Source organism: Typha latifolia, chromosome 10 (genome assembly GCF_019914945.1).
Source record: "Typha latifolia isolate L0001 chromosome 10, TyphaL0001v2, whole genome shotgun sequence".
Lineage (NCBI taxonomy): Eukaryota > Viridiplantae > Streptophyta > Magnoliopsida > Poales > Typhaceae > Typha > Typha latifolia.
In genome coordinates this window covers 2,767,788-2,781,955 of record NC_133095.1, presented here as the reverse complement: position 1 = coordinate 2,781,955, position 14,168 = coordinate 2,767,788, and the positions used below count along the sequence as shown (strand labels likewise).

At 37.9% G+C, this 14,168-nt stretch overlaps 2 protein-coding genes across 2 annotated transcripts; both read right to left on the bottom strand.

The window, feature by feature from the left end:
- Window positions 1-43: 43 nt before the first annotated feature.
- Window positions 44-4,873, bottom strand: LOC140796736 (probable galactinol--sucrose galactosyltransferase 2). Its single transcript, XM_073149818.1, has 14 exons — window positions 4,566-4,873; window positions 4,259-4,482; window positions 4,068-4,158; window positions 3,742-3,790; window positions 3,513-3,604; window positions 3,302-3,412; window positions 3,095-3,217; window positions 1,997-2,407; window positions 1,763-1,904; window positions 1,475-1,542; window positions 1,184-1,318; window positions 881-1,098; window positions 685-773; window positions 44-594 (listed from the first exon to the last, which is right to left on the bottom strand). The coding sequence occupies exons 1-14, from the start codon at window positions 4,754-4,756 to the stop codon at window positions 247-249; spliced, it is 2,292 nt and encodes a 763-aa protein (XP_073005919.1). The 5' UTR covers window positions 4,757-4,873; the 3' UTR covers window positions 44-246.
- Window positions 4,874-8,210: 3,337 nt separating this feature from the next.
- On the bottom strand, window positions 8,211-12,688 carry LOC140796135 (calcium-dependent protein kinase 20-like). Its single transcript, XM_073149013.1, has 8 exons — window positions 11,689-12,688; window positions 10,987-11,110; window positions 10,634-10,777; window positions 10,259-10,411; window positions 9,949-10,064; window positions 9,585-9,752; window positions 9,083-9,313; window positions 8,211-8,698 (listed from the first exon to the last, which is right to left on the bottom strand). Exons 1-8 carry the CDS (start codon window positions 12,190-12,192, stop codon window positions 8,543-8,545), a joined length of 1,596 nt encoding a protein of 531 aa, XP_073005114.1. The 5' UTR covers window positions 12,193-12,688; the 3' UTR covers window positions 8,211-8,542.
- Between the last annotated feature and the right edge of the window lie 1,480 nt (window positions 12,689-14,168).

Genomic DNA, 14,168 nt, shown 5'->3' with positions numbered 1-14,168 from the left:
TGGTCTGTGCTCTTTATTAATTAGCACCTTAAGATAACATACATAATAGAAGAAATTTCAATACCTCATCATAGCCAGCGTCACATAGAGATGGATAAATTATGGTATTCGAGGTAAAACAACTATTATAATGCAGACAGATGCCAGTAGGAAAAACTAAATGCAACATAACTCATCTAGATAAATATGAGCGGCCATATTATTGCGTGGAATGATGCAGAACACCACACGACAAGACCAAGTTCCCTAAACTTGGACTTCCAAAGTCCACTTGTACTTCTCCTCCTCCGGCACCGGGATGTTAACGGTCACGAGGCCGGTGACAGAGTCGTAGCTAAATTCCACGTCCGACGAGTCCAAGGTGCACCTGTGTGGCTTCTGAGAGGAATAAGCGCCGAAACGTCCACAGCCTCGGACCTTGAGCAGCAGCGTTGCGGTGGCTGCTCTGTTCTCACTCCCCACCGAAGTCGACTCGTCGTAGTTCTCATCCTCATTGTTGGACGACCTGAGAACGTCGAACTGCTCTACGGCTCCGCCGGAATTGAACATGTCAAGAAGACCGATCGGTGCGAAGGAGATGTTTGATGTGATCACCTGCAACAAAATTAATAAAGAAAGAGTTAAGATTGCTGTTATTTCTCCATATGACTTTTGTGAGATAGCTATGAATATAGAGATTGTCACCTTGATAGGGCAAATGTGCAAGAGCTCGTATTCAAGAATTTTGAGGGTGATGGGCAAGGTAGCATCTTTAGGTAGCCGAACCAATTCTCCTGATTTAATAACAAAACCAACAAAGGAGGGTATATATCAGACTGTGCTTAATGAGATAAAAGGATAAACGCATCATGAAGTTAGTATAAGATCAACATTTATCAACCTGATTTGAAGGCATAGACGACGGCTTGGCCACCCCATCCCGGGCCGGCGATCTCAGCTATGTTATCCACATCAACAGCGCGCACTGATCCGGTGAGTGTTCCGGGAGCCGCATCGTGGATGAGCGTCTTCTTAGCAATCTTGCACCACCCTGCACCCTGGCAATTGAACACGCCCACAACCCCAGAGCACTTGTTCACGTTCCAAATCTTGAGCAAGCTGTAGCATTGGAACACCATGTTACAAATACCAAGATGTGACAATTATTGGTAATAGATAGGAATAACGCAGGAGGAAAACTCACCTGGTGCCATCTCGGGCAGGGTCAGAGAACAGGCTATCTCGAGTGGGCCGGCCTGGTAGTCGGGCTCTGAGGACTGACCCATCTGGTAGGACTAGCTTTTTCAACATGTCAAAGTTGTGGTGGCCGGGCTTGTCACTGTTACATAAATGCCATGATTGACACCAATAGATAGGACTCTTTGATAACAAATCTTTGTCTTGTTGTGAGGAAAAAACGTGGAGAAGAAACAAGCAGAAGAAAGTAGAGTTTGGTCTTATTTGATGATGTTAACATGTGATGGATAACTTTTACCTAACATAAATGGCACATCCACCGATAGCTCGAGCTGCTCCGTGGTATTCTGCCGCTGGGTGAAGGCTCTGGGTCCAATTCAGACATCATGTCATAAAATTCCCAAGGAAAATTAACAAATAACACCCTATATTGAAGTGAATTTATGGTTTCGTATCCTATATTATATCAACTTCTATCCTGGAAAAGAATTATTTTACGAATAAAAATGATAAATGGAAATAGAGAAAATAGGATCGGAAACGCAAATTGGTATGGCGTAGGGTGCTGTGTGCAAATTGAACTGACCTGGAACATATCCCAGTCGGGCTGCACGAACTCCCCCAGGAACAGGGAGTTATAAGCCACGGATGATATGTGAATAGTATGCGATGCAGGGTCCCTCGGATAGAAGTCGTCCGACGCCCTCATCACCGCCGTCTGCTTAGCACTGCAAAACAACGAGCCCCATCAATCACAAATGAACACGTAATGATCATCAACAACACACGTGCACACGAGAAGTAAGAGGCAGACGCATACCTGTAGAGCGTGTCGGTGTTGTGGCACATGCAGGAGATGCAACCGTTATCCGGGAAGTTGCGGCCGATGGAGGCCTCCAGGGCCTGCTGGTACGCGCGGGTGAGCGACACGCGTCCGCCGTGGCCGGCGCCGAGGGTCTCTATGATGTTCTGCACGTCCACCTTGACGCCGTCGATGCCGCAGGAGGCGAGGTAGGCGTGGAGCTCGTCGTAGAAGCTGATCACCTTCTTGGGGTGGACGAGGCCCAGCCCGAGGACGGACAGGCTGTCCAGGACGATGTCCGGCTGGTTTCCCATCACCCCAGGTGACTGCACCGGGTACGCCAGCGCGCTCTCGTAGTGCTCCATCCCCTCCGCTGCCGGCTTCACCCCACCCCAGTACCCTGCCATGGCGTGCCATACGTACACGCACCTTCACCATCACCATGCGATTATATTAAAGCCGACCCACTCTACTCATGTTGTTATTAATATAACACAAGCATAAGAGAGAGCAAATTCTAACTATTGCTATTAAAAGCAAAAGTAACATAACTACGTAAGTGATATCGACGGGTATATACACAAAAAGCGAGATTATCTAGAGCATACATGCAACTTTGAGCTACTAACTTCGAGCTAAATTGTAAACTTTATGTTAAAGTTTTCTGAAGAAAATAACATATTCTTAACGTTGGAACCTACTACTTTTTTTTCCTTTTTTTGGAACCTACTAAAGTTTTAGAGAATTTTACCAAATTTTATGGACATTTACTTGATAATTGATTCGTAAGAAAATAATAACAAAGTTTTTTTTTGAGGCATTAAAAATAAAATAATCTAATAATAATAATCTATACGGTACAAAGTTTCAATAAAAATCAAAATCAAAAAATTTTAACAGAAAATTGTACACTTCTTATATACATATATTAATTTAGTTAATGACGATTTTTTTGTAGGTCGAGTTAGTGTGCAGCATTTGAGAAGGTGCTGTCCTTTTAATTTCATATTATATTGGAAACTAAGTAACAAGTATGATAATTTTGGAGGTGCCCAGTCATTATTCATTAAGTAATTAATTTCATATTCCAAATAACAACATTAAAATAATACTTACTTAACGTTGTGGCGGTTCTTTGCCTCCTCGACAAGCAGCTTGAGTCCAGGGGTTTGATCCTTCTCACCGTCCCGTTTTTGGAACTTTGCGTTTTCTTTGATCCCCGTGAGCCTACTCGCGAACCTGCAAGACACCGTAGGATGCGTCGGCTGCAGAACACCGTATATGAGAAACGAAGGGCTCGGATTGGTTAAAATGATCTCTTACTGCGCTCCCTCCTGGACGACGGCTCCCGATTGTTCCTTGAGCTCGCTCCCGATCTGCTGCCACCCGTCGTCTATGATCAAGAATCGTGGCGGCGCCCCACCTTCGGACAGGCTGTGTGATCAGAAATCAAGGGCCCAGATTAAGTCGCCATGGCGTCCATTATTATAAAACAAAAGAAGGCGATGCGAAAGAACCAATTAAGATGCGCCACCTTTTGAGGCCTTGGTGGACGCCCTCGGCGGTGACGTCAGTGTAGAAAGCATCCCACGTACACCACCCGAACCAATCGAGGAAAGAAGGCAGCTGTGGTAATAAATGCAAGTCGAATCAAAGCTATTGCAAAACAAATAGTTGTATTATATATATATATATACCACCGAATGCAATCAATCACTTGCGTAGAAAGTAACGAGAAGTTATTATAACTCAGAAGTATCAACCTTTTTCTTCTCCCTGTGATGGAAAGTTTGCATGTGCTTCTCAACCGCCCTAATTTGTTCCATTCACCATCACCATACATCAGATCAGTAATCGAATAACTCCAATAATTCAAGAAAAAAAGCATATTTTCTCAAACTAATATATATATATATATATATATATATATATATATATATATATAACATCTAGTGAGAGCCTTTTAGCTCCTTATTAGCTCCTGTTATCCCACTTTGAGATATAGATCAAAAGTAAATATACGTGAAACATCTAGAATCAAGAAATATTTAATATTCAAATACAAAGAAATTAGGTTAGTGTCACGTACTTGACTGCCTGGTTAATGACCTCAAACGGATTAGTCCCGGTGTGCATGTACACCATATGCATCCCGTGCTTCGTCTCCACCGCCTTGTCTCCTGTCCACACGATCAAAAATATCTCACTTAAATTCAGCCGTCCGTTTTGTGTGTATTCGACCATCAGATCCCCAATTTCTATATTTTGGTCGAAACTTACCGCTCTCGACGCAAATCTCGATCTCGTCCCTCTCGTTCCCCTGCAGCGCCACCCGGAATGGGCCTTCCAGCAGCGGTAGGAACACCACGTAGGCGTTGACCGGATCCGCCGTCGTTTCCAGAAGCATGAACTGCGTCTCGAGCGGCACGTCTCGCCCGCACGCGCCCATCCGCTGCGTCATCCACCACAGTTTGAACCGGAAGCAGCACATGAACCGCAGGCCCCTGCATCCAAACAAGACAGTCCAATCAACCCCAGATCCGATCCAACAGACGAGATCATACAACGATCGAGGCAGCGAGCTTACTGGAGGACGCCGATCGGGAAGACGTGGAGGCTCTTGGAGTCGTCGGCGGCGGCGCCTATGAAGGCGCCCTCAGCTAGGTCGGCGCCGGAACCATGGGTGAGGATGATGTTGTCGGGTACGCCGGTGAGGATAGTCTTGCCGTGTACCACAAGATTGCCGTCGTCGATCGTTATACTTGGGGTCACCGTCATCGTCGCTTTCCCCTGATCTCCAAATCAGTTATAACTAATTCGGTATTTACGCGAATAAGAAGCGAATAGAGTAATGCCTCTTCGATAGATGTATACTGATGGGATAAGAAGAGAGTCGAGAAGAATCGACCAAGGAGTGGGTTTATATAGCGCCATGATGATTAAGGGGAAATGAATTTGAAAAGGTTAACTGACACGTGGCGGTAGCGAGGAAATAGATAGATAATGATCTTTGATTAAATACATTGTATTTACATCACTATATTTTTTAAGTTTCTAATCCAAAATTAATAATACTTTGTCTCTTTCATATTTAAAAAATTATTAATGTGTTAAAGTAAGAGTTACTTTGTCTTTTTATACTTTTATTCTATACCACTGAGCTACTCTAAATTTTCTCTTTAAATATTTATATATTTAATATAAATAAAATCCTCTATTCAGTTAATTAAAAGTGTCACGATATAAATTAAAGCTTACAAGGGTTGGTCCCAATTAGGGGATATTTAGAAAAATTTTTAATTAAAGTTTTAAAATGTATTTAAGCCGTGATCATTTTTACTATCTCTCGGTTTGTCGGTTTCGACGAAAAGTATTTGATAACGTGATGCCGTGACGAAGTTTTAACGGTGACGTAAAAACAAGTGGCGTCCGTCACTTTCTCGTGAACTGGTGCGAGAGGATAAATTGGAATAAGAATAAATGAGCACTAGCCTTAAAAAAAAATGAAAAATAAAATGAGCACTCATTTCGGGATAAAGAAACTTTTATTCCAATTCCTAGATAGTATTTGGTAGTTAAGAAACTGTTTGATGCGATAGCCGGAATAAAGGATAAGATTTAAATTTTATTATCTTTTTTCTTAGATGAATATAAATAAATATTATTATTATTATTGTAGAGAAAATAAAGAAATAAGTTTAAATTTAATAATAAATATAAAGTTTATTTTATTATTTTTATCCACATTACATCATCAAATATAAAGTCACTTTTTAAGGTTTTGGAACAAATGGAAGAGCTACTTCAAAAAAAAAAAAAAAAATCGACATAGAACAAAGATATCTAAAGTAAGAGAATTTACTTTATTCTCTTATTCTAATAATCTTAAACAGGATTCAATTCAGAGTATGGGGGGCTTTTAGAAAGAGGGCTTTAGAATCATTGCTAGAAACATAACAGTGGCCACCATTATTATCCAGCTTCTCACTTAAGCTCAGCTCACTTAAATCATCCTAAAGCCTTGAGGCCCGTTTACTTTGAGATTAATAAATAAAGCAGAAACAATTATCTTAGATTTTTACTCTTAAAATTATATGTGTAATTTAGATCAGATTTTGTTCATACATAAATATTTTTAAGAATAATTTTGTACGCATATCTTAAATACGAATTTAGTATATTTATAATTTTATCTATCTTTAGTTATTGAATATGGATAAAAACTATAATTAATTACCTTGAATAAGTTTGTATAAAAATTATGTGGTGTTAGTAAACTGTGATTATATATGATGTATAAGGTCATTTTAAGATAACAAGGCTAAAATATCTTCATAAAGAGTATGACAAATATTTGAACTTGTTATGTAAAAGTAATTGTTCTTACTAGTTACTTTTAATAGATAACAATACTTTAGCTATACAAAGGATAATTTGATTATTTCTCAGTAATATAAACTGAGGTAGAACTTTTACACATGGATGGAAGAAAGGAAAAGTGCGAAAACTATTACTTATTACTTACAGAGGATATTTACTTTGTTATTTCTTGCTAATAAAATTTTTACTTAGAAAACGTGCATAATTTTATTATAATATTCTATCAATAATAATATTTTATGGGCATCTAATCATGACTTACAAAATATTTATATAACTGAGTGTCTGATTATAAAATATATTTAAGGTGACCAAATTAAGGAATAAGGGATACAAATGTACTGAACCACCATATAATATAAATATTGTAGTCTCATTTTTCACGTTTGCAATATATGCATCCGTATATTTATTATAATTTTCTTATGTACGATAATATCTACATATTATCCTTATCTATGTACCCGATAACTATATAATATTCTATGTGTGCGAAATGACTATTTAGTGACGTATAATTATAAGCATGCAATGAATACTGGAACGAAAGATTGCGATAGGTAGGTAATACAGGAGAGAAGAGAGGGGATAGTATAAAAAATTGAGCAAAATTTTTGGTTCCTAGAATTAGATAGGTGGCGGGTAAAAGAGAAAAAAAGAAATTTTGAAATAATTTTAGTCAAATTAAACATAATATTGTAAATTTGAATTACGTGTAATAAAATTAATCCAGAAAACAGTTGGATTATTAACCAGGTAACAAGACCACGTTTTTTTTTCCCCCTACTGCAAGTAAAAGACGGCCTCACCTCCCACAACTACCAATTGCACCGCGCCACGTCGAATTTAGGGGACGTCATCATGCAGCAGATATTTAATGAGTCAGAACACGTGTCAGATAATGATTGACTGAGCTCAATATAGCATGCATTCATGCGGTATCGTGTTCTTGTCGTCTCGTCCTTCAACGGCGACCACCCACGTGGTCCAGCTTATTCACCAACAGTAAGCGATACTTGACTCGATTTGATTAATGTGTCAGCAGTACAGTTAATTTAAAAAAATAGTTTGACAACTTATTAACTCATAGTAAATCTTTGAGTCATTTGATTCGAAATAATTATTCTTCGACGCATATATTTAAAGTCTAGATTAGATAAATAAAAACTCGGTGAAACCTAAAGTAATTTTATATTTAAAAATAGTTGATCTTTTATTTAACTCATATTTAGTCTTTGGGCTCGTAAAGATTAAACAAAAGATAGAAAAGACGTACTCCGACAGAACACCGTGCATGCTGGGAAGGATCCACGTCAGACTCGAGCAAAAGACAGCCTAGCATTAGCCCAATCGCTCTCATAGTCTCATAGTCCCAGGAGTGAGCAGGTGACAGCGAATTCATCCTCAAATTAATTTCACCAATAACTTCTTTCTTTTATTTTAAAATATAGCTCCTAGTCTCAGCTATTCGAGGACCAGTCTGAGTTCTGGTTCCCAGTTTGTGATCCTTTATTTAATTTATTCTCTCTTTGTCTTGTCTAAAGTTGAGTTAGTAAATAGAAGACGGCTTGCAATATAACACTAGCTTGATTTACCGCTAATTATGTGAGTTGGCAGAGGATTAGCTCATAATATTGGGTCATTAACTTGGGATCTCATATTATATGAGATCGTTCACTTTTTTACGAGAAAAATTGTAAAGCTTAATAATGATTTAGTTAAACCGATCACTATCCCGCTGACTGTACTAGGATGTTCCACTTTATAACTAGGAAAGAACAAAAAGTAGTAAGCAGAAGTGATTAATTTCTTTGAGTTTGCTTCCTGAATTGCATAACTTGATGGCTAGATAGGAAAAAGATTAGGTTCGTTGTATTGTGTAATTACAAGAGTGAAGAATTACACAGCCGGATACTCGAAGAAGAAGAAGAAGAAGAAGAAGAAAAAGGAAAAAGCTATGAAAACATATGTATATATATTTACAACCATGAACTCCATTAATCTTCTCTCTCAGATTTCCCCTTCTTCTGATACAATCCTGTCGAAATGTATACATACGATAATGGCCAAGTAATAACTAGATACATAAACAAGCATTTCAGTCATCAGCTGCTGCTGCTGCTTGGTGAAAAAGTCTGGAGTAGAAAATTTACTTTGAATCCAGTTTTGGTATCTCCTTTTTTTTTATGTGCCTGCTATTGTTACCTGGAACGATCCATCCTTCTGAAGCTTTAAACTTAGATTGTTGAATCGCTCCCTTGAGTACTGCCTCGATGCCTTTCTCCAATCAGTTCCTGCTTTCATCATTGTTGCAAACTCTTCGTAGCTTATCTTCCCATCCTGAGAAAAAGCAGGCAACATGAAGATGTCAATTTCCAGAATCTATTTCTATCATGAAGCAACGAGGAAGACTCAACACTGATAGGTTAACAGAAGATGAACGTTCTCCAATCCTTTAGGTGATCACAAGAAGAGTGTAAGAGAGTATGCAGACCCCCTTCACCACTCAGCCATGCATGTTGCATGTTTAAGGTAATAATATTCATCAAGCTCATATAAATAGTGGACACAAGTATTCTCAAATCTCAATTACATATATTAAAAATGATGTACTAAATTTCCTCAATTAAAAAAGATCATATAACACAACAATGTGGAATTAAAATTGAAACAGGAGAAATCAGACAATGCAAAGAAATCTCAAAGGTAGAAGCAATAACTGACCTTGTCAGTGTCTACGTCGTGTATAATTGCATTGATAACTTCCTCATGATTTGGGTCAAAGTCATCAGCCAAGCACTCCCTGAGCTCTTCAATTTCTATGTATCCACTCTTGTTCTGATCGAAGTATGTGAAAGCTTTGTGTAGATGTTCATCATTTCCTATCCTTCTCAGATGAATGGATACAGCAACAAATTCTCCATAATCTAGAGTTCCATTTCCATCAACATCCGCCTGGAGTCACACGTTAAATAAACATCAGCATGCTTTTTCAACTACAAGAATTAACAGCTGAATAGGCAATATACACGTTATTTTCCAGATCTTTAAAAGAAAATCATTTCTTCCTCATCAAGTTTGGTTAGCACTTGAAAAGGTCTAAAGACAATGAAGACATCAAGCACAAATATCACCTCAAGAATAAGTCAAAGTATATACAACAAAAGAAGATTAATTGATGTTCTAATAAAATATCAAGCATAAAGAATGAGTTTTCAGTACTCACAGCATTCATTAATACTTGGACATCTGCATCAGTAACCTGGTGGCCAAATTTATGCAGACCATACTTCAGCTCTTCAGGTGTTATTTTACCATTGTTATTAGTGTCCATGTTCTGAAACATATCCTTTATGTCAGCTACTTCTTCTACAGAAAGATGCTCAGCTATCACCTACAAGAAAATGACCAGAAAAGCATGAGATTAAAATTATACAAAGGAAACAAGAGCTGGATCTCGAAGTCGCAACTTTTGCCAAGTCAGATGCATTTTCATCAGTTTAGAACTCAAAGTACAAAGGTAAAAAAGAAAACGGGATATCATAGCTTTAGTATATCGATCATCTCTTCATTGACAAGTCGAATCTTACCCTCATTGCTCTCTTTTTGAACTTGTTCATCACAGAGAATTGCTGAAGTCTTGCTCGAACAGTTTCACCGAGAGAGACATTAGGAGCCTTTTTGGCATTCAGTAACCAAGCATGATCTGAAAAAATGGCAATTAGAGTTATCAGAGGAGATATAACAGTGTGTAAATACATAATAAACACATACATATATAGCATTATATAAGATTTCATAAATTTGCAGCATAAGATTATTTTATTCTTGTAAAAGTTACAAATACGAAGTTGCTACTAGCGTACTACCCATAATAAGAGTAATAGAACATCGTATTACCAAGCACTTCTTGTGCTGTTAACCGCTTTTGTGGATCTGGATCGAGCATCTGCTTGACAAGATCTTTGGCATTATCTGAAATTCTAGGCCACGGATCTCTTGTAAAATCTACAACGGAGCGAATAATCGCCTGTGCTACTCCCTGCTCAGTCTCTGCATTATCAAAAGAAATCAGAGATTAATATTCTTGCGATTACAAAATAGTATTTGTGAAAATGCTCATTTAAATTTGACTTCTTGACAAATCAAGTTTATTGATCTCCTAAGAAAAGTTTTCAAGATAAGTTTAGAAGAGTGTTGGTAAGCCGAGATTGTTTTTCCCCCAATATGATGTCAATTTATGATTCTATATCTTTTCACAATAGGGATGTTTACCTGCCCAAAAAGGTGGGATGCCACAAAGCAGAATGTAAAGGATCACTCCTGCACTCCAAACATCAATTTCTGGGCCATAATTTCGTTTCAAAACTTCTGGAGCCATGTAATAAGGGCTGCCTACAATTTCAGTAAAGCGTTCACCTGGGTATGAAGCACTAATTAGAAACACATTTATAAGATAAAAGGTAATGGTGAAAAATGAAAACGATGCATATTACTATATGAAAGCATATATTTTCTGTGTACATGGAATGAAACCAAGATTATTCTGTGGTATGAATCTTTATCTGCTTCACGTGTCATGTGTGTATATTGCAAGTAATATCAAGCATTAACTCTTCTAGGCATACCAGGCTTGAAGAATACAGAGAGACCGAAATCAATTGCTTTCAAGGGGGCAGTCTCCTTTTTGCTAGCAAACAAGAAATTCTCTGGCTTTAGGTCCCGGTGGATCACCCCGTGCTTGTGGCACATCTGTTTGCCCATAAAAACAAAATAAAAGGTCACTGCATGAGCTGAAGTAAAGAAAGGGCAAGTGCAAAAGAAAGTAACATCACACCTAACATTCAGCAGCATAACTTTGCATAGTGAAAACTAGTGACATAATGCAGAACAGGAGATCAATATAGTAACTTGCACAACTAGTGAAAAATACAGAATAATATATAGGTCAATTTGAGAAAGAGGTAGCAGAAAGCCCAGTGGCCACCCAGTTGTCTATACATGAGAATAAAGCGAATGATATAATGTGAAGGAACAGAATAATATAAAGCATCAGATTTGAGACCCCAGATATCATGTCCAGAGATATAAATACCTAACAAGAACTCTGAAGAAAAAAATTAAAGCATAGCCAAGAAACCTAACAGAAGTTCCCAAGAACCATTATGCTACAAAAAACGAATTACCAGAGAATATATTCAATATTGAGAGAACGAAATAACAAGTTTGAGGCACAGATATATTCCATATTTCTCAAATATATAAAACTCCAACATTCTAAAGCAGGCAGTAATAAAAAAAATTATAGTTAAAAAACATAAAGATCTGACCTGCACCACCTCGACGATGGTCCGAGTGACCGCCGCGGCCGCCCGTTCCGTGTAGTGTCCCCTCGCAACAATCCTATCAAAGAGCTCCCCTCCTTCGCAAAGCTCCATCACGATATGCACAGCAGTCTCATCCTCATAAGTGTCCTTCAAACTCACAATATTAGGATGCTCTGGCATATGCTTCATGATCTCCACCTCCCTCCTCACATCCTCGACGTCTATAGCGGTCCTCAGCTTCTTCTTCGATATCGACTTGCAGGCGTACGCCTCTCCATTAGACTTATCGGTGCAAAGGTAGGTGACACCGAATTCCCCTCTTCCCAGTTCCTTGCCAAGCTCATAGCGGCTGGATATATCCCGGCCGGTGGGGTCATCGAGGACGACAAGCTTCAGGCCACTAGGGTTACGACTCTTGTTGTGATCTATCGAGAAAGCGTTTAGCTTCTTTGCCCCCTTCTGCTTCGTCTTGTCACTTCCCGCAGGCGAGGCACAGCAATTCCCCATTGAAGGCAGACAGTCGAGAATTTCTGACCAAGATCCGATCTTTTTTAGACCCTTTGAGAGAGGAGAGAAAATCGCGAAGATCCACTTGGTATTTTGAGCTGATAAGACTAATGCGAAAAGAAAGTAAAAAATTTCGTCCAATCTACTAGAAGCCCACGACTCTTCGGCGAAATCTAGAAACCCAGAGATCTTTTTCCAACGAGGTGAATAAAGATGGAGCCTTTAAAGGGGAATGGAAACGGAGGAAGAAGACTTCTCGTAGGAAAAGGTCAGGTTTGGAGTTTATGTAAGCAAAAAAGAGAGGTGTGAATCCACCATTGACGAAAGAGGAGAGGAGGGTCAAAGCTTTTTCATTAAATGAGGCTTCCCCTCCCCCTTCTCTCTCTCTCTCCTCTCGCAGCCAAAAAGGAAAGAGGAAAAAAAACCAATGAAATTCTCTCTCTCTCTCTCTCTCTCTCTCTCTCTCTCACACTAAGAAGAATCCAATTAATTCTTCTTTCTCGCCATAAAAAGAGGTGCATTAATAACTTCCTCGTTGAAAATCTATTCCGCAATAACTATTTTATTTACCAAAATACCCCTTCTAGAGAAAAAAAATTAAAGTTTCTTTTTTTTTTCTTTTTGGGGAAACAAAAATACCACTATTTTTTATTTTATAAATGGATAGCTTTATAGAGAAGACTTGGTCAAATATGGTACATACGTTATTTTACCTCCTTATCTAATCTAAATTGTAGAAAAGTTAGTGGATGCAAGAATTTTATAAAATTAAATACCTACGGCCTTTAATTAACTGCCACGTCCATGTAAAATTAGTTACTTCTTTAACTAATTTTATAGCCTATTTTAATGTCCCAAATCACAAACAAAAAATTGTCAACAATTTTCTAATTATTATACTTAATTGATTGCTTTTTCCTAAGTTTTATAAACATGAAAAATTAGCATTAATTAACATGAATTTTTTTTTAACAAAGAAAGCTTATCTACAATTATGAGGTATTTATCACACCCAATATATCATAAACATAAACCCACTAGGTTATAGGATAGCAAGGGAAAAAACAAAGCAAACCCCTATAAATTCCAAAATGTCCCTCTTCTACCTTGTTAGGTGCCATGTCTACATTAAGGTTCCATTCTCCACAAGCACGACCAATTGATTTCCATTCGTCAATCCTATTCTTAATATACCAAGGAGTTATTCCAATTTCCTGGGATTAGAGTTGATGGTGAAATCACCCATGCTTTGCCTTTAAGCAAAGCTCTTTTGAATTTTTGATGACCCCTATTTCTAATCTCATATAGCCTGTGTTTCAAATTATCTGTCGGCTTAGAAGGCCCAACATTTGTTCAGCTTAGTAAAAGCCTTATTGGCCTTATTGCCTTGTGTGTGTGTGTGTTTTCTAAGAGAATGTCCCCGGACTTAATGTACAACAGATGATAATATATGGAAAGTCAAATCCCTGACAACAATGTATTGACCTTTTTGTTTATGCCCATCAGAGATGTTTTTATTCCTCCGGGTTTTTCAAAACACGTTAAGAATTCTCACTGAACTGTTTCAAAATTTTCTAATTTGTTTCAGTAATTAAATATTTTTTTATTTAACTGAGATTATTTTTTAAAAATTTAAGATTAAAAAATAAAATTAACTAATTAAGTTCGGAGCTTAATCTCAAACCAAATAAGACTTTAGGATTTAGTTGGGCTTGTCAGCATGATAATATATCAATTTTGTTCGCTCAAGTCTTACGGCAAATATTTCTTTTTTAGCATAATTTTGAGTTATTGTAGCGCATGAGATTAAAATATTAATCTTTATCACTAACTCTAGTAGAGTGAGTAGGTACCTTCTCCATAACTAAAGTTCAACTCCAACCTTGAATAATAATGTAGAGAAATTATTTTGTGGTTTGTGATTTGTTAACTTGACTCGATTAGGTTGATGGCTCAGCAGAAAAAAAAATTAATAT